The 24,307-nt window shown below is 53.4% G+C and overlaps 1 protein-coding gene across 1 annotated transcript in view; it reads left to right on the top strand.

Moving 5' to 3' along the window:
- TTC39A (tetratricopeptide repeat domain 39A) overlaps positions 1–24,307 on the top strand; it is a 29,000-nt gene that overhangs the window by 941 nt on the left and 3,752 nt on the right. The window contains exons 2-14 of the mRNA XM_081087158.1: positions 4,024–4,155; positions 5,262–5,338; positions 6,448–6,515; positions 8,400–8,464; positions 10,305–10,404; positions 11,756–11,821; positions 13,810–13,918; positions 14,437–14,504; positions 14,585–14,644; positions 15,409–15,570; positions 20,409–20,500; positions 22,309–22,429; positions 24,151–24,262. Of these exons, the coding sequence (XP_080943284.1) occupies positions 4,024–4,155; positions 5,262–5,338; positions 6,448–6,515; positions 8,400–8,464; positions 10,305–10,404; positions 11,756–11,821; positions 13,810–13,918; positions 14,437–14,504; positions 14,585–14,644; positions 15,409–15,570; positions 20,409–20,500; positions 22,309–22,429; positions 24,151–24,262 (1,232 nt within the window). The remainder of the gene's footprint in view (positions 1–4,023; positions 4,156–5,261; positions 5,339–6,447; positions 6,516–8,399; positions 8,465–10,304; positions 10,405–11,755; positions 11,822–13,809; positions 13,919–14,436; positions 14,505–14,584; positions 14,645–15,408; positions 15,571–20,408; positions 20,501–22,308; positions 22,430–24,150; positions 24,263–24,307) is intronic.

A 24,307-nucleotide genomic window follows, 5' to 3' on the forward strand; every position in this document is an offset into this window, starting at 1 on the left:
CCCCTCTTACCATTCTATCACAGTATTTGGCTAGATCAGTAATAAATGTTTACATTACTATAACTATGTAGGTAATGCTCCTCAGAGATTGTAAGGCTACATTTTCTTTCTAGACTTAATCAGTCTCTTTTTCGTTTGCCTAACTTACTGTACGTATTTCCTGAACTCTCTATAACCGCTCCCTCAGATCATGCTGTTAGGAGTTTTCCCCTAACTGTTCAGACATATCAGGCGAGCACTCAGTCTCTCCTTGTCCTGGAAACCTGCCTCCTGGAGGACAGACAGGTCTGCCGGCCGCCTCCCCCGGTCTCCCGGAACTCTCTTTGCTGCTTTCCTCTTTGCTCGATCCCAGCCTTTTCTCTCTTGTCTCTTCCCTCATTTTATCAGAGCATGTTCCTCCAGAAATTTTTTTCTTATTATTAAAAAAAAAATCCTCACCTGAGGATATATTTTTCATTTTTCTTTTTTAGAAAGAGTGAAAGGGAGGGAAGGAGAGAGGGGTGGAGGGAGGTATGTGCCTTTGACCGGGAATCGAACCCTTGACCCTTTGGTGTGCCGGCTGGCGCTCTAACCACTGAACGCATTTAAGACTCCAGAGGCAGAGCCATTCTGTGGGATGAGGAGGAGGTCAAGGTGTGATCCAGGGGATGGGTGATTGGGCACCTGTTGCTGGTTCATTCAGCAAAACCTCATGAGCTCACCCATGTGCCCAGCAGCGTGCTGGGGTCCGGGGCTGCAATACTGAGCAAGGCCTGGGCTGTTCTCAGTGAAACAAGCCATAAGGGTGCTAGGATTTATACCTGGACCCCAACTCATGTGGGAGGGGCTGGTTAGGAAGGCTTTCGGACTGGCCACATAATTTCTGGGGCTCATTGCAAGATGAAAATATGGGGTCCTTTGCTCAAAAATGATTAAGGATTTCAAGACAGCAATAGCAGAATATAAAACCAAGCATGGGGCCTTTCTAGGCATGAGGCCCAGTGTAACTCACAGATCACACCAGGAAGCCAGCACTGGATGGCTGCCTGGAGGAAGTGACATTTATGCTAAGATGGGCTGGATGAGAAGGAGTCAGCCGGGTGGAGAGGACATTTCAAGGCAGAGGGAACAGGTTGTACAAAGGCCTGGCAGTGACGGAGGGAGAGGCTAGTGTATTTGAGGAGCAGAGACACTTGGCTGGGTGGAGTGAGGGAACTGAAGCAGGTCCCAGAAGGGGGAGGGCTGGGTGACTGAAGGCGGACGAGGGGTATGAGTCCCCTAGAACAGTGGTCACCAACCTTTGGGACCTCGCGGACCACCAGTGGTCTGGGGACCACCAGTTAGCAACTGCTGCCCTAGAAGGTGCTTGGGCTGGAGAGGAGGGCAGTGAGGTGGGGTCTGAGAGGACCATAGAGTGGGATGGGCTTGGAAGCAAAGGGGGGCTACCCTGCCTTCCAGCCTGGAGCAGCCTTGCCCGGAGAGGTCCTCCGAGTGGGGCCTTAGGCTGGGACCCAGGTAGGAACGTGGCCAGGAAGGATCAGTGAGGGTGAGTCAGAGTCGGGAGGCCCAGATAATGGGGACAAGGCTGGCTGACAAGTAGCTGACAAGGCCCAGAGCCTTGGCTCCTGGCGGAGGAGGGAAGGGCTGGAGGCCACTAGGCTTAGCTGACCTCCAGGTGGCCAAGGAGCCCCTGGTTCCATCACCAGCTCTTTTGGGAGCTCTTCCGATGCCCGCCCCATCTTGATAGCTGGTCCAAGCCCAGACAGTGAGACCCCTGTGGGGCGTGATGCGCCATGGCTGGGTCCGGTTCAGAGCTGAGGGGCTGTTGCTCCCCGGGGTCTAGATGTTATATGTGCAAACAAGAACTTGGCGTGTCTGAAGTCGGGGAGGTTGTCATCCACTGTGTCCCAAATCCCAGTCCATACCTTTGTTGGGGAGCTTCTAGGTGATGGGCTGGGAGGGGCCAGGAGCCTGCAGTGGCCTTGGGCCTCAGACTGGAAATTCCACTTTGCCTGCCAGCTGCCCAGGGGGCTGTTCTTCCTCCTGGGCCCAGCACCAGACGGGGCTCAGCAGGTGGGGCTGTGTGGGTGTGGCTGAGTGCCTGGCCTCAGGTGTGGGGAGGTTGGGGAGGGGGTATTAAGGGAGAGAGGAAAGGAAAGGCAGGGGCTTGAGAGTCAGAGAGGCCTGGTGGCAGGGGTTTTCTGGGGAAGCATGGCTCTGTGTGCTAAAAGAAACCCCTCTTTAATTAGGAATAAGCTTTTATCCTGGGCAGGGACCCTTGACCCTGGCAGGACATGGAGGAACTCACATTTGTTGATCATCAGCGATATGGCCCTGGCCTGGGCATCCTCGTTAAGCCGACCAGAGTCCTGGGAGAGACGGGTCATGGTATGCATTTTACAGAGGAGGAACTTGAGGCTCAGAGAGGCTACAAGCCTCACCAGAGCCTCACAGCTGGTAACTGGCAAAGACCAGACTCCACCCTGTGCCTGAGGGACTCGGACGCCTGAGTTCCGCCCCCACTGCAGGCCGTGGCCTCCTTTCCACAAGCCACTGCCCTCAGATTAAACAGCCCTAGCAAAGGTCTGGGAGGGGAGGACAGCTCCCGGGCTGGGGAGGCGGGGGGCCAGCCACTGGTTTCCTTCAGAGTCTTCTAACTCCCTCACCCGAAGGTGACCCAGAAGTAAAAGAGCAACTTAACTCACAGAGGCACTTTGTGGATGAGACCAGCAGGAAAATGGGTAAAATCACGCGATTTTTCAGTCGCACAGTCTGTAAACCTTAGTCATCGCTCTGCCCTGAAGTTCCCAGCAGAGCCTGGCGCTGAGGAGTTTCCTAAGTAATTAATGAGGGGATGTAGGGAAGGGAGTGAAACCACTGCAGCACCTACTGTGTGCCAGGTAAGGGTACTCCCCAGCCAGCCCACAAGGACCCGGGCAGACCAGCATGATTGTTCCCATTTTGCAGGAACATAAATCAAGGCCCAGACACATTCTGACTTCCCCAGGCACAGAGAGGGACTGGCATTGTTCTCATTCCAACTTGCCTGCTGCTGTCTCCATGTGTTAGACTAAATGTTCCCCACCCCCCACCCCAGCCCCAGCACACCCTTTCTGTTGAGGAGGCTGGAGGGAAGGCTTCCTGCCTGAGGTGCACTGGTGCTGAGGACAGATGCATCCTCACAAGCTCTGTCCCTGAGGCGCCTGCTCTGGGGAGGGAGCTGTGACTGCGGATACCAGCTCCGTTTGAGCCTCTGTGCAGTTACAGACACGGGCTCCCTGAGTGGGGAGCCCTGGGTTCCAAGTGGCCTTGATGCTCAGGGAACAGGAGGGGAAGGGAAGGGTATTTCAAGTTGAGGGAACAGCATGTACGAAGACCTGGGAGGAGGGAGACTGTGGGGTTTTCTTGAGGAGAGCATGTGGGGTTCAGTCTTGAAAGCGACCAGATCACAGGGCAGAAGCAGAAGTGGCAGGACCCCTGGGCTGGAGAGGTGGGCAGGGCCTGCGTTGTGTGGAGCCTGGGACCCAAGTGTTCTCTCTTGGAAGGTGGAAGCCTGGAGGGTTTAACCAGAGAGGCTTAGCCAGAGCAGTGTGATCTGAGGGTGGACTGGGAACGGCAGGCAGTGGGGGGAGGAGGACTGGAACAAGCAGGGGGGAAGCCCAGGGGTGGGGCTGAGGATAGAAAAGATCCCGTGGAAAAGACCGGCTCCCTCTGCCTGCACCTGTGGGAGGAGAGGCAGAAGGTAGAGGTGGGCCCTGCCTGAGTGCTGGGAAGTGCGGCCTTAGGCCAATTTTGAGTCTTCACAGCAGCCTGTTGCTGTTCTCGCTACAGAACAGAAGGGAAACTGAGGCTCAGATTTGGAACGTCACTTATAGGCACTTTGCTGGGATCCCAGGTCTTCAGACCTTGGGCAAGTCTCTGCCCCTCCCTGGACCTCCCTTCACCCCCAGGCAGAATGGGAGGGGGACGGTGGGCAGTTGGCACAGGGCCAGCTGTCTCTGCAGTTCTAGGAGTTGGTGCTCTCATGTCCTTTCTCTCTGGCAGAACCAAGGAGAGCATGTACCACTCACTGACGTATGCCACCATCCTGGAGATGCAGGCCATGATGACCTTTGACCCTCAGGACATCCTACTTGCTGGCAACATGATGAAGGAGGCGCAGTTGCTGTGTCAGAGGTCGGGCCCTGGGGCAGACAGGGCTGAGGGGTCATGAGGCCCATCCTTCTGTCACCCTGGCCTATCCCAGTGCCTAAAATGCCATTATGAGTACTGCTGCTTTTGGCAAAGAGGCTGTGTCCCCAAGGCTAACAGCCGGCCCTGTCAGCACTGCCTCAGGAAACTTGTTATCTGAGCCACTCACTGGGCTCCCAGGGCCAGGCCTGATTAGGAGACACATTCTGGCTCTGTCATTAATAATTCTTTGACATTAGGTTGGTCCCTCTGGGGACTCGACTTTCCCATCTATAAAATGGGTGCGATGACAGGGTTGTCATGGGGACCGAATGAAAATACAAGTCACAGGACCTGCTGTGTAATTGGTGTTCAGTATTGTTACTGCTTAAATTAATGAATCAATAGACCCTGAGTGTGTGTGCACAGGTGACTGTCATTCACTGGGCACACAATCATGCTTGCCCTAGGCCAGTGGCCAGCAAACTGCGGCTCGAGAGCCACATGCGGCACTTTGGCCCTTTGAGTGTGGCTCTTCCACAAAATACCACGTGCGGGCGCACACATACAGTGCGATTGAAACTTCGTGGCCCATGCGCAGAAGTCGGTATTTTGTGGAAGAGCCACACTCAAGAGGCCAAAGAGCTGCTTGTGGCTCGCAAGCCGCAGTTTGCCGAGCTGCAGTTTGTCGACTACTGCCCTAGGCTATGCCCTGTGCTGGCTGCTGGGGTGCTGGCCACCCAGCGAATCACCAGACCCCAGCCAGTTTGATGCTCACACTGCCTGGTGGGAAGACAGGCTTACACAGTGGCATCCCCGTGTGATATAGGGAAGCTCAAGGGGTTCTGGGGGTTCAGCTGGAGGAGAGGGAAGGCTTCCTGGAGGAGGTGATGCCAGAGCTGGCTTGTGAAGGATGACTAGCAGCGGAGGAGGGAGGAGAGAGGGCTCCAAGCAGAGGCAACAGCAGGGTCCGGGTGTGAGAGATGAGAAAGCCCTGGATCTAGAGAAGTCGCCAGTAGTTCAGTGTGTGGGGTCCTAGGGGAGGGGCAGGAGCTCACCCGGGACCCTCACTCACATTCCCTGAATGATCAGAGGCTCCTTCTCCTCTTCAGGTACCGGAAGAAGTCCTCTGTAACAGATTCCTTCAGCAACCTTGTGCACCGCCCCACCATGGATCAGTTCACGGAAGGTGTGGCACCCGGATGTCTTCTCAGCCCTGCTGGCCCCCGGCAGCCCAGCCCGGGCCCCGGGAGGGGCAGGAAGGGCGGGTACCCTCCCAGTCTCCCTGAGGGGGCTGAGCCCTGGCCTGGTGCCGGGACACACATGGGCTTTGAGGAGTGGCTCTCTGGTGAAGGGAGAGCAAATAAGACTCTCTTGCCTGCTGGCATCACCTGCCGAGGACCTGGAAGAGAGCGCAAGCGCGTCTCTGTGCTTTGTTCCTCGGGCCAGGGTGGCTGAGCACTGTGTGTGCAGTTAGGTTCTCTGGTTTAGGTAGCAGTGATCTCGTCTGCCCCAGAGGGAATGTGGTTTTAGAAGGTGACACCCGGGACAAGGCAGCTGAAGGCAGTGGAAGATGGTCTCTGTGGCCAGAGCCACGTGGTGTCTTTGTGCCCCACGCGGCAGTCCTGGAGGTAGCAGCAGGCAACCATGAACAATTTGGGGCTCTTCAGTATAGAGGCAAATGGTCTTCCCCACCTCGAGAGCCCTAGAAGGTTCCAGCAAGAAACAGTGCATGTGATGGTGCCATTCCCTCCTTCATATTTCCCATGGCTCCCTGCTGCCCACAGGACCAAGTCTATAATCCCCCACCAGTGTTCAGGTCCCTCTGCAAGCCGCCTCTTCTTTCCCTGCCCCCCTCTCTTCCATCTCACCCCACTTCCACCTCCTGGGCCTCAGCCGTCCCCCAACATTGGGATGGTTTGGCTCTCCTGGGCCTCTTCCTTTTTCAACCCAAATGCCCTGTCTTCTGGAAAGCGTCCCTGGCCGTGAGGTCTCCTTCCCTTGCTCCCACAGCTTCTTTGTTCATCTCCTTGCACAGCCATAGTGGGGCTTGGAGGAAAGGAGAGCAGGCTGAGGGCCCTGTGCTGACATCTGGGTGTTGGGTGGGGGAACCAGGTGGAAGACCAGGGGCAGGAAATGCAAGCAAAGAATTCAGACCAGCGTGGGCACGGCAGAACCTGACCTGGGTGATGGGGTGCAGGGCGCGGGAAGTGGCGGTGGGGGGAGGGGGGGGGGTTTGGCCCAAGCTTCCTGCCAGGAGTCCCAGGAGGCCACAGGGCTTTGGCTTTCTCCCCACAGAGGAAATCCACGCTGAGGTCTGCTACGCAGAATGCCTGCTGCAGAGAGCAGCCCTGACCTTCCTGCAGGTAGGAACCCGCTGCTTATACAAGCAGCCTGGGGACTTCAGAAGGTGGGCCACCATGTCAAAGGCAGAAGGGTCTACAGCAGCCACGATCAGTTCCCTTGGGGTTCAACAAGGACTGAGGCTCAGTCACCCCAGCACCCCCAGCCCTGGCCAGGCTCAGTGGCAGAGGTGTGGGCTCCGTCTGCTACCAGGATGTGCTTCCGCCTCCCGACTGCTGTGTTCCCGTTGAGGGTCACGTGGGATGACAGGCACGGGCACAGAGCCTGCTTTACAAGTTGACTTGATTCATTCAAAAAGCTGACTTGTAGCATCTTCTACAACGTACCAGACTTTGCGCGTACATTACAGGTGTGTGGTTTTTATATACCTTACACACACTGCATGCTTGTGCTTACAAACATGGACATATATTCTTTAATCTTGATCTCGCAGACCTGCAAAGGGGAGGAGCCACTGTCCCAAGGTCACATGGTTAGCAAAGGGCAGAGCTGGGATTTGAACCCAGACCCGGCCGACTAGGAACCTGCTGTCCTTATCCACTATGGTAATTAGAGAACCATCACCTCATGATTTTACCAAAAAGTCTGGGTTATGATTGTCACATATAATCATCATGTAAACATATATATTAGGGTGGAAAAGCACATATAAATTTTATTGTTGGGGTGCTATTTAATTTTCTTTGCTATTTTTTCTATCTTTTTGGACTTTTGATGATTAGAACTGGATTTAATCCTACTCCTTCATTAGGATCACTGTAATAATTGCACCAGGAATGTCCTTTTATTTTGTTTATTCTAGTATCACACATAATAAATAAATGCTCACGACCCCCCCACCCCCAGCCAACTGGAGAACACAGCATTGCTAGCAAGTCTCTTCCTCTCTGGGCCCCTCCCACCCTGTGCCCTGCCTCCCTCCACAGGGGGGAAACACTAGCTAGAGCTTTATGTTAATCACTCCCCATCCTATTTTTAAAAAATAGCCTTTTCATCTTCCAGTTCATGTCTGAACAGCATATGATGTTTCAGTTGGCGTCAAGCTTCGTGAGGCCTCAAGCTTTGTGGGACTTGCTTCCTTCACCCAACCCAGTGGCTGTGTGATGTTCTTTCTGTGAATACACCAGTTTGTTTATTCATTCTCCTGCCGGAGGGGATTTGGGTTGTTTCTGGTTCTTGGCCGCTATGAGCAGCGGGGCTGTAAACGTTCTCGAAGGCGACTTCCACACCCCATGTTCATCCATTTCTCCTGGGCGTACACCCAGGAGTGGAACTGCTGGGTGGGCTGTAGGTATTAGTGCTCTAAATTACAGATGTGATAAATACCAGCTTGTAAAAAACACAAACCACCCCAAAATGAGCGCCCCTCTTCCTTTTCCACATTCCTCCACGGAGAGGAGGCCCTGGGAACCATGGGGGACACATGGGGAGGGTCTCCTCCAGGCCTTTCTCCCAGAACAAAGGGGGCATTTTGGAGGTCTTGTTTGGTAAGCAAGACCCCATCTCAAGTCCAAGGGCAGGGAGACCTGGTTTGGCTGACCTCTGACCCCCTCCCTCTAGGGCAGTGGTTCTCAACCTTCTGGCCCTTTAAATACAGTTCCTCATGTTGTGACCCAACCATAAAATTATTTTCGTTGCTACTTCATAACTGTAATGTTGCTACTGTTATGAATTGTAAATATCTGATATGCAGGATGGTCTTAGGCGACCCCTGTGAAAGGGTCGTTCCACTGCCAAAGGGGTCGCAACCCACAGGTTGAGAACCGCTTCTCGAGGGCCCCTCATAGAGCTGGACCTAGAGAGGGGAAGGCAGGGATCAGAGTCTTGTATGATCTTTCTCTGGCTACCCACCCGGGCCCAGCTCTTAGCATCTCTCCCTCCTGCAGGATGAGAACATGGTGAGCTTCATCAAGGGCGGCATCAAAGTTCGAAACAGCTACCAGACTTACAAGTGAGTGGGGCTGGGGGGTCTGGGCACAGCATCTGCTACCCGGTGCCTCTCAGGCTGCTCTGTGGGAGGCGGAGGGCTCTGGCTGGAGGCAGGACGCCTAGAATGCTGTGTGACCCTGGGCAGGTTTCTGCACCCTCGGGACCTCAGTCTTCTGGAATATTATTCCCCTGGTTTTCCTGGGTGTGTCTGTTGGTTCCCCTGACCCCAAGGTCAGGCTTACTCTGTGCCTGACCTTGAACTAGGCACTTAAAACACAGGTTCTGAACAAACAGCTTGGTATGGTGGGGGCAGGAGGAAGGACAGTAATTTTGAGAATAGCAGCAGAACTTCTACACACCCAGAGGCCCCTTTCCCCACAAAGCCTTCCTGACCTCTCCAGTCCACAGGGATGGTGCCCACATCCCCCCTAAGATGGAAGCAACCTCCCAAGAGCCAGGTCATTTCTGTGCCATCTCAGCATTGGGCAAGGCAGAGGCCATGTTTATGGATGAAAGAATGAAGACTCAAAACAGAGCACTTTACCTAACATGGTATTACAAACATCTAGAATGCCCAAATCCAAAGAGCTCTGGAAGCTCATTCCCCCACCCCCAAGTTTGGCGTTAAAAATCATTTTCCATGAAAAGTTTACTTGAATTGACTTGAGACTATTTATCATCTCTATTGCTCCCATTCAATGTGACCATTTCCCAGCAGAGAGTTGGAGTGTGACTGCAAGGTATTGCTGGGTGTAACACACCATGCGTACGTGGGCACCCCACCCGTGGGGGCCTGAGCTGGAATTGTGTGAGGGAAAGCGGACGAGCATTCTGGCTCCTCCAGCCTCCCCACCAGCTGCCAGCAGGATGTTTCCAAAGCACAAGCCTTGTCAGGTCACCCCCTGCCAAGTTCCGAGGCTCCTCTCGCCTTAGAATAAGGTCCTGGGTCATGGCCAACCTCATTCCGATCTCACGGCCTTTGGACATGCTGTTCTCACTGCCAGGAACACTCTTTCTGTGCCAGGCTCATCCCTCCTCATCCATTAGTTTTCAGCTCAAATGTCAGCTCCTTAGGGAAGCCCTCCCTGACGCCCAGACTGCGTCAAGCCCCAGGGTTCTCCTTTGAGGCCGTCCTTACTGTCACAGGTCCCCTGGGGGTCTGTCCCCGGAGTGGGAGACTTGGGAGGGCAGCAGCTTGGTGGCTCCCTGCTGCCCCTCAGTGCCTGGCGCAGAGAGGCCTCCGCCAGTGTCTGCTGGTTAAAAGCCTTCTAGATGCTTAAAGCAGGGAAGAAGGCAGGCGCCCCTGAGAGCCTCTGTGCTGTCCCAGGCCAGCTGTGATACGGGCTTTGCACAGTTGGTGGCTGGAGAAAGAGCTGGATTCTAACCAGGAGACTCCAGGAAGAGGGGGTGTTGGAGTTAGCCCAGTGGTTCTCAACTGGGGGTAATTCCCCACCATGAGACACTTTGTTTGTCACAACTGGCATCTAGTGGGTGGAAACCAGGAATGCTGCTAAATAGCCTACGATGCACGGGACAGCTCCCTCACCCCCCAAAAAAGAATGATTCAGCCTAAAATGCCAGTAGTGCTGAGGTTGAGAAAGTGTTTTAGACAAAATGCAGAGCACAAGCAACCGCCTAGGTATTGGACGAGGCAGGTGCGCTATGGCTGATATGGCTGACATTTAGGGGTGAGGAGTGTGATATTACGGAGGGAGAGGTGGTTGGAAATACCAGCTTCCTGGATTGCTGGAGCTGTTATAGCTCTACTACCGAGAGTTCTGAGCTCAGCTGGGAATGGGGCATTGTTAGGCGCAGCTGGGGGGAGACCCAGCCCCCAACATGTGCTTTGCTTCCCTCTGCAGGGAGCTGGACAGCCTCGTGCAGTCCTCACAATACTGCAAGGGGGAGAACCACAGGCACTTTGAAGGAGGCGTGAAGCTTGGTGTGGGTGCCTTCAACCTGGTGAGTGGGAGTGCCCCTGCCCATGTCCAGTGTCTGGGCTCAAAATTAATCTCCCCTGCACATCCCGCCGCACACATGGGCTTTGCTGGGCTCCTGGCTCTGTGCCAACGCTGGCCCCAGTGGTGAAGCTGCCCTTTGCAGCCTGGGGGGTGCCCAGCTTGGGTGGGGGAGTCCCTTTTGTGCATTTCTTCCCAGGTCAAGTTGAAAGCTTAAAATCTACTGTAGTGGCAGTATTTATAGCACCAGAAATGGACAAACAGTAAACCAGGGCCTTTTCAGCCCTGGAGGCTGGTGGTTAAACATGGACCAATGGCAGGGAAGGGGACAGGCCCGGAATCAGCTGATGACTCACAGGGACTGGAGAGCCAAACTCCTTCCTGGGGGAGCTGGGGAAGGTTTCATGGAGGGGGTAGTATTTGAGCTGGATCTTGATTCTTGAACCATCCATAGGTGGGGGAAGTTTTCTAGGCAGGGAAGGGCATCCTAGGCTGAAGGAACAGTAGGAGTTAGCAGGGAGGCTCAGAAAAGCCATGCCTGCCCCTGGGAGCAGCGTGTGTGTGTGTGTGTGTGTGTGTGTGTGTGTATGAGTGTGTATGAGTGATATGGGGTAGTGGGTAGGGGTGGGAGCAGCTCTCTCCACTTCAGGCAAAGCCTGTTCTAAGAGCAGGCCTAGGGGCAGGGGTCCTGGCCCCACTCTGAGTTCCAGTTTCCTCATATGTAAAATGGGAGCTGGGATCCTGGGCCAAGTGCTGAGAAACAGCTGCAAAGTGCAGTGGATGCTTTAGCAGGTTATAGCCGGGCCGTCCTGGCTTCAAGGACTGCCTCCACCTCTGATGAGCTTTGGGGCCTTGGACAGGTCCTGTCACTTACCTGTGCCTCAGTTTCCCCATCTGTCCAAAGGGTCAGTGAGCCCTCTATGCTGGGCTGTTCTGAGGATCAAAGGCAGTGAGAGAACCCTGGTCCAAAGTAGGGGTTCAGTGTAGTAACGACAATAGCTGACTAACATGCGCAGGCCCCTTCTATGGGCTTTACATGGATTAATTTGATCCATCTGCACAGCACCCCCATGAGGTAAGGGCTATTATTATTCCCATTTTACAAATGAGAAACGGAGGCAGAGAGAGGATATGTAACTTGCCCAAGGTGACCCAGCTGGGAGTGGTGAGAATTTGGGCGCAGTCCGTTCCTGTCGACTGTCATGCTTCTCTGTCTGGGGAAGCTGGCTTTCCAGGAAACCTGGCATTGCAGACACAGGACCTGCACCCCCAGGATTACCCCCAGGACTCTCGGGGTTTGGGCAGTGGGAAGGGCAGCTGCCCCTGCACGTGCCCACCTGCTTCTGTTCCTGCAGACGCTGTCCATGCTTCCTACTAGGATCCTGAGGCTGCTGGAGTTCGTGGGGTTTTCAGGAAACAAGGTAACTGCCTGCTTTCTGGGACCCTGGACCCCCTCAGCTCCAGGACTGGAACTCAGCTAGATGAGAGGCGGCTGAGGGGCTGTGGGGCCAAGGGGCCAGTTCTGCTCAGCCCCCCTCGGTATGGGTTCCCTAGACAAGGCCCAGACCTCTCTGGGCTTCAGTCTACTCTCCAGTCAAGTGGGGCCATGGGCCCTGCCTGGTCCCCTCACAGGGTGGAGGCTCTGGGGCTAGGGTGGCTGTGAAAGGCAGCTCTGTGCAGGGGCCTGGGACTTGTTTCCTGAGCCTGACAGGTGAAGAGCTAGAGCAAGTCCCTTCCTCTGGACTATCTTCTGGTCTGGGACATGCCCAAGAGAAGTCCTGTTATGCATCAGGCCTTGAGGGGGGAAACCAGACTCACTTTAGTGAGGGCAGGAACCTGAGTACCCAGGTAGCAGATCAAGGAGGGCTCCCTGGTGGAGGAGGCTTCGTCTGAGGGAAGGAGCTTAGCCTAGAAGGCATGCCCTTCTCCCTGTGACATTGAGCCTCTTTTCAGTAAAACAAGGACTTTTTTTTAAACCAGGTCAGTGCCCAACCTGGTTTGGCTCAGTGGATAGAGCATCAGCCTGCAAACTGAAGGGTTGTGGGTTCGATACTGGTCAAGGGCACATGCCCAGGTTGCAGGCTCGATCCCCAGTTGGGGGCGTGCAGGAGGCAGCCAATCAACGATTCTCTCTCATCATTGAAGTTTCTCTCTCTCTTTCCCTCTCCCTTCCTCTCTGAAATCAATAAAAATATTAAAAAGTAAAAATAAAATAAAATAAATAAATAAACCAGGTCAGTGTTTCTCAAATTTGAACTTTTTCTAGCCCTTGCTGATTTTTGCCATGTGCACGGACCTCTATGTTATTAGTTACATATTATTTTTCTGAAAAATGGCTCATATGTTTTATTTAAATTTATTTAAAGTAAATATGCTACACAGAACACAATCATAACAGTGAATACTATGAGGACCAAACTGTCTTACGAAAACCCAGTCTCTGCCAAGGCCGTTCCCTCCGTGCGGAAGGGAACTCAGAGCCAGAGTGATGTTGAACAGGCCCAGCATGGAGCCCAGGCGTTCTCCCGAGAAGGGAAGACCTCCCGTGGGACCCCCCGCTTCCTCAGGCCTGTCCGCGGACCTCGAAAATGGTCGCCACATGCGGTCCGTGCCCGGGCGGGAAAACACTGGTGGGAGGCTCTGAAAGTCCCTTTCAGTTTTGTTTTCTTAAAAAGGCCCTTGGGTCACAAGTAGGATTTCAGGATGATGCTGGGAGGGAAGAGCTTGAGAACCGCTGGCCGAAGTGCGCCGTGCAGCCTGCCTGGTCAGGAAGAGGTGGCGAGGCCAGAATGGAGGTGCCAGCGCAGGCTCTGTCTTTACCCTGGAAGTAGGGGAGCCACGGAGGGTGTGAGGCAGGGGAGGCGGCTTGTACACTAGCAGGCACAGGAACACTGGAGGACAGACTGAGGGGCAGGGATACGAGTGGGGTCTGGCTTCTATTCCTCCCCAGCCAGGCTCTGGAGACTCCTTCTCCAGGGACCCTTCCCAGACCACAATCCTCATGGTCCCATCTGTGTCCTGGGCCTGCGGGTTAGGATTATCTGCCTCCTTGTCATTCCTCCTCCCCTTACCAGGCCTGGGGCTGCTCAGGGCCCCAGCACCCGCCACCAGCCAAACAGGTGGAAAAGGGGAAGAATGGGCGAGGGGCTGTGGAGGTGGCGACACCTACACCCGAGCCTCTGCTGTGGCCTTGGCCGCAGTGTGTGCTCCCGCAGGAAGGTGGCTGAGGTTCGGAGAGGGACAGCCCCTTCGCAGGGTGGCACAGCCTGGGAGAGCTGACCTGGCGTCCTGGGTATGCCACCCAGCCCCCGGCTCCAGCAGCACCTCCAGGCCCCTGTCCCTCCGTGGGTCCCAGGGTGGGCTTGGGGAGCCCAGGCCTGCTGGCTTCAACCTGGCCTCTTGTCCCCAGGACTATGGGCTGCTGCAGCTGGCGGAGGGCGCCTCGGGGCACAGCTTCCGCGCCGTGCTCTGCGTCATGCTGCTGCTGTGCTACCACACCTTCCTCACCTTCGTGCTCGGTAGGAGTGCCCTTGGGGCCAGTGAGGGCCTCTGGGGTGTGGTTGGCTCTAAGGGCAGGGGTCAAGAGGGTGAGGGGTTACACACCCTGACTGGGCCCCTGAGACAGGGGATGGGGCACTGAAACCACAAACAGCAGGGCCACCTCAACTGTCCTGGGGCCTGCTGACTGACTATTCACTTCCCCATAGTTTGAGTAGGTCCCAACCTCAGTTTTCTCATCTGTGAAATGGGGATGCCCATGCCCACCTTGTAGAGGGTGTGAGGACACTGTAGGCAGCTCCTTGAGGTTCTGGGCACAGCCTTAGTGGGCATGGACTCTTAGTTATTGAGCCCTGTGATATGCTAGAGGCGACATCTGCACTACCTTATTTAATCCTCACATCACTCTAGAGATAGAATATTATCCCCATTTCACAGAGGGGGGAACAGAGGCCTTGAGACGGCCCTGGTGGGTTGCTGGGAGGATCACAGGAGCCCGTGGTGGTGGTGACATGTGTTGTACCCCCACCTCCTTCAGGCACCGGGAATGTCAACATCGAGGAGGCAGAGCAGCTCCTGAAGCCCTACCTGAAGCGATACCCTAAGGTGAGCTCCGCCTCCTGCCAGACACCCCTGCCCACGTGTGCCGCATGGGCCCACACAGACCCACACATATGTCTTTGCAGGGCGCCATCTTCCTGTTCTTTGCAGGTCGGATTGAAGCCATCAAAGGCAACGTTGACGCCGTGAGTAATGGGGTCTCCCAGGCCAGCAGGAAGTCAGACGCACAGAGATATACTCAGGGACAGGGCCGGCCGGCTGGGAGGGGGGCCCAGAGAGAACCGACAGCAGAGCAGGAGTGGGAGAGGCACTTCTGAGCAGTCTGGGGAGAAGAGGGTTCTGACAGGGAGATTAGGACGCAGTGCTCCTGGAGAGGGAGGTGCTGGTATAAGGCAGGGACATGGTAAGACCCACTTACTCGGGGTGTGGTGACAGGCTGGACCTGGTGAATGCCAGGGGGTGAGGGCTCCATAGAAGGGAGGGAGCCATCGGAGGGGCTGCAGAGGGGACCCAACACTAAGCCAAGGCCCAGGATGGACTCCGCAGTGTGGAGTCCTGGGATCTCCTGCTGCCCTGGCTGTGACTCCTCCGGCAGCAGGACAGATGCCCCAGATAGGAGCTACGGAAACCTTGGGAGTTGGCTCTGAGGCACAGATGCTATTACATTGCTTTAATGTTAACACTTTCCACTACCTGCTCCCCCTCCATGATAGCTCTATCCTGTCCTTTCACTTTGTGATGGAAAGACTAGAGCTCCAGAGAGAGGCAGGAACTGGGCCTGAGGCCGTGTGAGACTTGGGGGAATAATATAAGGACTGGAGGCCAGTCTCCCGCACAGCGGTGGACCGTGCACTGGAGCAGGCTGGGCCTGCAGTGGGGTTGGGTGGGTGCAGAGGGTGGGTGGGCATGGCTGGGGGGCACCAGAAGGCTGACCAGCAGGTGCCCACAGGCCGTCCGGCGCTTCGAAGAGTGTTGTGAGGCCCAGCAGCACTGGAAGCAGTTCCACCACATGTGCTACTGGGAGCTGATGTGGTGCTTCACCTACAAGGGCCAGTGGAAGATGGCCTACTTCTACGCCGACCTGCTCAGCAAGGAGAACTCCTGGTCCAAGGTGGGCTCACATCAAGTGCTGGGGGCACTGGGGGACCAACCCAGATTGGCCATGGGCCCCAGACCAAGGGCAAACTCCTAACTGAACACAGATGTCCCAGCTGGAATTTAAACGGAACCATAACTTCTCATAGGACTCAGGGTGGGAAGGAACGCAGTGTCCCCAGGGTGGTGAGGAGCAGAGAAACGTCAGAACTGTAATGTGTCCGTCAGGAGTTTTTGTCACAAGGGACAGACAAATGGCTAGCACTGCCTAGGGGAGAGCTGTCCAGTAGGACCTCTGCGCTGGTGGGAATGTTCTGTCCTGCACCATCCACATGGTAGCCACCAGCCACATGTGCACAGTGAGCACCTGAAAGGTTCCTAGTGCAACTGGGAAACCAGGTGTTTTCAACTTTATTTAACTTTAAATTTTAAAATCACATGGGCTAATGGCCACTGTATTGGACTTTGCTGGTCTAGAACACAGAATGCTTATTGGTTCATACAACAGAAAATTCTAGGCAAACTGACTTCAGGTAGGGCTGGATGCAGGAATTCCAACCGTGTCCTCAGGGCTTAGTTTCTCTACCTGTACTGTGTTCTCTTCAATATATCTTTGTTGTACAGGCAGGTTCTCTCCATGTGACAGGCAGGGTGGCCCTGGGTTCCTGCTGCCAACTCATGTCATCCCTTTGGTTCAACCAAAGTCCCACGATACAGCCTCATTGGTCTGCATAGATTGCATGTCAATGCCTGGAAACAGAGGGATGGGGAGCAGAAGAGAGGTGGTTGCAGAATAAAAATGGCGTGATGTCCCCAAAAGAAGCATTTGGGGGATTAAATCGATGCCTGTAGGCAAAACAAAGCAAAAAAGGTGCCCACCATAGGTGAAAACATAAAATCAAGTTAAGTGGTGAAATAAGCATTAGCCATTATTACCATAGTAATGCTGGCACAGAATTCTGAACAGAGAGTTTTAAAATCATCATCAGCACCTAATCTGGTATTGGTAAATACTTAGCACATATGTCTCAATGCCTTTAAGTCCCTGTTTCTCATCCCTCCCCACCTCTGCATGGAAGTCCTTCTTCAGTACCCCTGCCTGGGGACCAAATGAAAGGGAATTCCCTGGGTCTGGGGCAGGTGGGGCTGGGGGAAGGGGCAGGGTGTCACTGAGCTCTCACCATGTGCCAGTGCTTGCCATTTCCTCCACACCACACCCAACAAGGCAGAAGTTATCTCCGTTGGGCACACCAGGGCTGCTGTGGCTAAGAGGGGGTGTGACTTTCCTGGCTCACACAGCTGTTGGTGACAGACTGGGTTTGAAGCCAGCTCTGTGAGACTCAAAGGCCTCTGCTTTTCCCTTGCCCCTCAACCTCCCGAGGAGGCCCAGGTTGCCCTACTGCTAGAGGCGCTTCCTCAAGCCCAGCCCTATGGGCCCAGCATTCATTCCTCATCACTTCCCACTCCCAGTAAGAGCACAGACTCCAGGAACCTTTTGAACAGTGACCTAGAAGCCTTCAGTGGAATAAGCTGGGCAGCTGGGTCTGCCTACACAGGGAAGCGGGTGGGGGTGGGGGTGCACACAGCTGCTGTGAGCAGCAGAGGGAGGCCCAGGCCTCCCAGGTGTCGGGAAGTCTAGCTGGGTCAGCTCGGTACCCAGCTGTGTGACTTTGGGGTGGTCAGCCCCCACTCTCTCTCGTGTTTTCCTCAGAAGGGTTTCCTGTGAAAGTGGGGGTTGTAGCACCCTCAGCTCTGGGACCTCATTCATTCCTACTCTCCAGCCCTTGGCCACCAGAGTCCCCCAACTCAGCTCTAGGGCTTTGGTTGTGGCATCCCTCTCTGCCCTGTGGAGCCTTCGTTTCCCTCAGCCGGAAACCAGGTGGTGACAACTGCACGCCGTGCAGCAATGAGGGAATGGGAGCTCCGAGGTAGCCCTGGGGAGCCAGCCACCCAGCCACAAAGACGGGCGGCCTCTGGAAGAGGAGACATCTGAGCTGATTTTGGAGGAGGAATTAGAGTGGAAGTGGAGTAAGTAAAGGACACCCCAAGTCAAGAGAACAGACAGGTCAAAGGCTGGAAGTCAGGGTGCTGCTAAGGGGCTCAGTGTCCCCTGGTGAAGGGTTGTGGGTAGAAGTGCAGGGGATTATGGAGAAACCATCCCCATTAAGTCACTGGCTGTAGCTGCTGCTGCTGCTTTTTTTTAATGCTCACCCAAGGATCTTTTTTCCATTGATTTTTAGTGAGAGTAGCAGGAAGGAGGAGTGGGGGAGAGAGAGAAGAAACATTGATGTGAGAATGACACATCGATTGGTTGCCTACCACACATGCCCCTACTGGGGTGGGGATCGAGCCTGCAACCCAGGTTTGAGAATCAAACCCATGAGTCTTTGGTATAGGGGTAGGTGCTCTAACCACTGAGAACACCGGCCAGGGCTGCTGGAGCTTCTTGAAGACAAGGGCTGACTGCACAGACCCTGGTAGAGTAATACAGAAACTACAGGAATCAGGGAAAACAGATAACCCTGGGGAGACAGAACTCCCATCAGAGGAGGCGGCTGCTGTTTTCCGTCAATGTGCCCCATGTATCCCTTAATAACGATGTCCATGGGTGTCACGTCCACCCTACCTCCTGGTGACTCAAGGTGGGTGAGCTGACTGGGGGGAGTAGAAGCCTCTTTGAGGAAGCCAACGGATAAACCTGGCAGAGAAGGAACAATGACATCTTAAGCAGAGGAAAGGCACAGGCAAAGGCCTGGGTGAGTTTAAGGGGTGATGGGGAATAATTGGCAGAAGAGGAGCCAGAAGGGCAGGACAGGGAGGGCCCTGAGTGGCTGTTCAGGCTTTAGTCTGACAGTGAAGGAACCCTTGTGCTGTGGTTTAGATTTGGGCCTTAAAGAACTCCCTCCTGTGGTTGCTGGGCACCGCCACCTGAAGCTGAGTGCCTTTGATGTATTCTGGAAATGGCCCAGAGGCCAGTGTGGTTAGAATGATGTGAGGGAGGGGGACACAGTGGGAGATGAAATTAGAGAGGAAACTGGGGGAGACTGGATGGGGCCTTGCAGGCCAAGAGAGGGAGTTTGGGTTTTATCCTGTGTGATGGGATATCACAAGAACATTTCAAGGACGGGCTGATGTAATTTGACATAAAAAGATCTGACTGGCATGGTGTGGGGAATGGCTTGCAGGGGGCGGGAGGGGGTGCAGGAAGATGGGTTAGAAGACCATGTAAACTAGGACAATAGAAAGACATCTCTGGTGGACTGGAGCAGGGAGCAGTGTGGAGGCTGGTGCAGTAACTGAGGTAAATGATAGCTCAAGGCCAGTGGGATGCAAGAGCTAGAGGGAAGGTCATGAAGACCTAGTGACTCAGTGCTAGCCAGGATGGGGAAGAGGGAAAAGGCAAGGATGACACCAGGGAGTTGAAGATGGGATGGGCAACAGGTTTCAGTGAGGGGTGATTCTTCTCACCACACCCCACAAAACAGTCTTCCTGCATTTTCTGAAGGGCAGACTGAGGTGCCGAGGTCAGCGAGGAACTAGGAGTAGCCCTGGGCTTCAGCATGGGTGGGGCTGCCAGGTGGAGCTGCTTTCCGCCTTCTCCAGAGACGAGGCTCCAGGATGTCCTGCTCCGGTTCCTCCTCCACCCAGTACACTTCTTTCTGGGCTAATGGCAGGTGGGCAGGTAGTTCCTTGGCAGCAGCTGGGGTAGCAGGAGCTGTGGTTCAGGGCTCAGCCACTGGAGGGCAGTACAGATCCAGGCTCCTCTGGCACTGGACTTAGGGGGAAGGAGTGCAGCTTTCAGGATCCCTGGCGGAGGAAGGGGGTTCTGCACAGTTGACCCCTTCCTGTCAGGAGTGACTGTGGATCCAGTGGACAAGGCCCTTAAAGCCACACAAACCTGGGGTCACTCCCAGCTCTGCCCCAAGCAGCTCTGAGGTCCCAGGAAGCAGAGGGTGCCTACCCTGGCATTGTCTTTGGGATCACGTGAGGTGATGTATGTAGAGCACCTAGCACACAGTAGGCAGTTCCACCAGTTCCGACAGCCGTGGCCCAGGGTCCTGCTCACTCTTCTGGCCTCACTCACACCGCATTTATGCATCCCATACTTTATGCTACCTATCTGTATCTTGGTTATACACAGGCTCTGCTCAGCTATTTCCCTTGCCTGGGAAGTCCATCCTCAGGGTCTCTGTGGATCTTCCTGTTGGCCTGCCTGGGCCCAGTCAGAAGTAATTGCTTCCCAGAAGCCCTTGCTGCCCAGCCTGCGTATCTCCATCCTAGCCTCAGCACTGCCTGGGTGTCCACTGGTTGCTTGAGTCGCTTTCTCTATTGCTTCAGAGTGGAGAGGGTGGCAGCTGCTTTCATATGGGCCCGTCCTGGATTTAACCCCCAGCTCAAGTTCTCAAGCTGCTTCAGCTCCCTCAGTTTCTCCTCTGGTGCTGGGCGATGATGTTAGCCCAGGGGTGGGCAAACTTTTTGACTCGAGGGCCACAATGGGTTCTTAAACTGGACCGGAGGGCCGGAACAAAAGCATGGATGGAGTGTTTGTGTGAACGAATATAAATTCAAAGTAAACATCATTACATAAAAAGGTACGGTCTTTTTTTTTTTTTTTTTTTTAGTTTTATTCATTTCAAACCCGGATCCGCCCGTGGGCCGTAGTTTGCCCACGGCTGTTTAGCTCCTACGCTGGGTCAAATGAGGTATTTGTGCCAAATGAATTGCCATGTGGGTTGTGGCTTCCTCAGCTGTTTCCAAGGGCAGAGTAAGATGTGCTCTGCAGCTCCACAAGCCTCCACAGCTGTTCTGGGAAGGTGGGCTCCTCACACCTGACTCTTGCCCTGCCTCTCACAGGCCACCTACATCTACATGAAGGCTGCCTACCTCAGCATGTTTGGGAAGGACGACTACAAGCCGTTTGGGGATGACGAAGTGGAGTTGTTTAGGTGAGTTCTACTATTGCACCCCCCATTGTAGGCTTCAGCCAGGGTCTATCCAGACACCCGGAGCTGACAGCATCCCTGGCCCTGGGCGCCTGGACCCTCCCCCAGGACTGCCCCCCCCCCCCCCCCCCCCCCCGCCTCGTGCCCACCATTCCCTTCCATCACCCCCTCCTGTGGTTGCTTATTAGAGCCCTTTGAGTGTTCGAGGCTTTCTTTCACCAAAGTGGTTTTGTCAACATCCTTTCCTTTCCACTGAGCCTCTTTTGTCAGGTCAGTAGGACACTGAGGTCGAGATGTACCCTTGGCTGAGTTAACCTGCTAACACTCAGAGAAGCACACAGAGAGCCAGAGTTGGATCAAATAAACAGGATTAAATCCAGCCTTTGCCATTTATCTGTGTCACCTCAGACAATCTCAGCATCCATAAAATGGGAATAACCTCTGCCTTGCAGGCTGTTTTGCAAATCAAATAGAGAATATATTTAAAGAGCCTGGTGTAGGGCCTGGAGCCACTAAAGGGTGGCTGCTTTTATTCTTACTTATAACTGCTGTGTTTGCTTTTTCTGCAAAGGGTCTGGAGCAGGGCTCAGCCTTGCAAGTTGAGAATGGGGAAGATAATTTCCCCTCTATTCTTCTAGGTTTGGGGCTGAAACCCTTCTCCTCCCCCCATAATAAAAGACAGATTAACAGGAGAAAAACAAAGAGAAGTTAAATAACATGCATGCCTCCTATATGTGTGGGGGAGGGGAGACCCAGGAAAACTGAGCAACTCACCAAAATGGCTGAATCCAGCACCTTAAATACCATCTTCAGCTGAAGACTAAAGGTGTTGGGGGTGGGGAGCCAGTATGTGGGGTTACCAGAAAAGCATAGTAAACAAGGGTAAGGTTGTGATGCATAATTAAGTCATTTTCTTCTGCACTGATGAGCATCTCGAGATTTAGTCATCCCCCTCTCCCTGAGAGGGAGGTGCCCTAACAGATGGGATCTCCCTTGTAAATAGAAATGTCTCTCACAAAAGGTAACTTCTAGGTTTTCAAGAGCTCTTCCTGTGTATGCTATTTCTTAAAAATAACCAGCCTAAAATAATCCTTATGCCAAAGAGGCATGTTGTAGGGTGACAGTTCTGCTCTCCTTCATATCATTATCTCCATTTTAGAAAGGAGAAAACAGGCCCAGAGAAGTTTTGCTGTGAAAAAGCAGGGGCGGTGTTTGGTGGGGGAGGTCACAACTAGGTCCAGTTGTTTCCTGGGCGGCTCAGGCTTGAGGGTCACAGCCACACCCCGTGACTGTGGCAGAAATCGGAAGGTGGGATGGAGCTGGGTGGGTGAGGCCCCAGATGTGGAGGCTTGGCTTAGCTGCATACCACATTTTACTCTGCCCTTGGACACAGCTGAGGAGGCCACAACTGCCTGTGGCAGGAGCTAATTAAAACTTCCAGATGTGCAGTCTTGGGCAAGTCCCTCCCTTTCTTGGGGTTTTAGTCTCCCCTGTGAAATGGGGCCGGCCCCTCCGGAAGTGGGGCCTGGGAGTGGAGAAGAGACAGCTAGAAGGCAGAACAGGCCTGGGCCTTTGTGTATATTCTCTCCTCTGCCAGCTGGTGTGAAGGAGCCCTTTGCCTACTCATAGGAAGTGGTCAGGTCTTGGGTCAAAGCCTGTGAAACAAGATGTAGACTGTGAGTCCAACACCATCATCATATAGACGGGGAAACTGAGGCCCAGAGAGGTGCCACGCAGCTGCTTGGCAGTCTGGGGACTCTCAGTTCTCTCTTGCTTTTTCTCACCCTCCTCCACCCTCATCTCTCTTGCAGGGCTGTGCCAGGCCTGAAACTCAAGATCGCTGGGAAATCTCTACCCACAGAGAAGTTTGCCATCCGGAAGTCCAGGCGCTACCTTGCCCCCTCACCCATCTCATTGCCAATCCCTGCTCTGGTGGGTAGGAGGATCTTTTGGGATTGCATTTGTTTGGGATTATAGGGATTAGCTGAGAGCCAGGGGTACAACCACAGGCCCAGAGGAAGTGGATGAAGGAGAAAGACCTTCATGCCTCAGGGGCCTGGAAAGGATTTCACAATTCATCTGGGATAGGGGACAGAGGAGTTTGAGCCAGCCCTGCCTCTGAGGAAGTGCTGGTGGCCAGGGGGTGGGGCTACAAGTGAGCAGCCCTCCTAGACAGCCCACACCCTGTCCCCAGGCAGAGGCTGTTTGTGCTCCTACCCTGCTTGTTTCAGTCTTGTCAAGTGATTGTTGTTTACACTGTTCCCATCACTGGACTGAGCTTTTCTGAGCCCTGAGCCCTGGGATTGTGTTATAGTCAGCTCTGAAATAATAATAGCCGACGTTGTTATTAATAGCTGTGTTCAAGGTTCACACCCATGGCCCATGGCCTCATTTGAGCCTCACAATAACCCTCTGAGTAGGTGCGGTGGTATTCCCATTTTACAGATGGGGATACTAAGTCCTAATAGATAATAAAAGTAGAAAGATATCTAATAAGTAGACAAGATATAAGTAGAAAGATAAAATAACTTGTCTAGGTTGCACAGCTAGGGAATTAGAGTCAGGATTTGAACCCAAATAGTCTGGTTTCTGAGCCCATGTTCTGAATCATTGTGATGCTAATTCCATGCATGATTTTAGCAGGCATCAGAGAAGTAGAAAAAGTCCTCAGAGACCTTTTATTGGTCATGGACCTACTATTCACTAATGTGTGACCTTGGATAGGGTTCCCCTTCCTTAAAATGGGGTAGCATATACTTTGCCCATTTCATAGAACAGTTATGAGAAATCAGTTGATAAAATGTTACTTTATAAATCAAAGCATTCAATATTTATAGAATGTATTTAGAACTTGTATCCTGACTACCTCTATTTAGAAATATTTTATCAAGTAAAACTACTGTCATCAAATGGGGAGGGGGATGTTGTAAGGAAGGGTTGGGGAAGCACCTATACCAAAAATTTAGGAGAGAATTTCCCAAATTATAATCTGGAAAATACCATTTATGCTTAAAATGATTTCTGAAATATATTAGGTAAGACTGTTCTAAACAAAGTGTATATAATGTAGACCTTGGAGCTTTTATATACCAATCAGCAGGGTAAGTCTCAAGAAGCTTTTTTCCTAACTCATTTGGCCCTGGATTTTTTTTTAATGGAACATTTGCTAACTTGGGACCATATTATGATCTTCAGAAACACTGGTCTAAACTTAAATTCCCTCCCTAGAACATAACAAGAACCATAAGAGTAATGTCTTTCTAGAACTTTATGTACACAAATCACTTTCACATCTATTACTTGGTTTGATAGTTTAGAAAATGCTAACCTAAGCAACAAAATTACTATGAATGAACATGTTAGTATTCTGAGCTTCCTAGAAGTCAAGGCAGAAAAAGGAAATCGGGGTGTTTCATAGTTTTCATGATGGTAACTCAAGCCCAACGCCTTGGGGGAGGGGGGGAGGGGGGAGCAGGAGAGGTGACAGTCTTAAACTCTTGGAAATACTGAAGTGCTGAGGTAAATTATTTCTCAATATTTAGAAGCTTAGAAGGGCCTTTAGTGATCCTCTGATCTGAGCTGCCCATTTTACAGATGGGGAAACTGAGACCCCATTGAAGAAACCTAGGACTGACTTGCTCCCCTACCTTCAGGAAATGATGTACATTTGGAATGGCTACGCTGTGATTGGGAAGCAGCCCGAACTCACAGATGGGATACTTGAGATTATCACCAAGGCTGAAGAGATGCTGGAAAAGGGCCCAGGTGACTACCCCAGGCCCTTGAATCTGCCAGGCTGGGTCAGACCAC

Source organism: Myotis nattereri (genome assembly GCF_964212035.1).
Source record: "Myotis nattereri genome assembly, chromosome: 3".
NCBI lineage: Eukaryota > Metazoa > Chordata > Mammalia > Chiroptera > Vespertilionidae > Myotis > Myotis nattereri.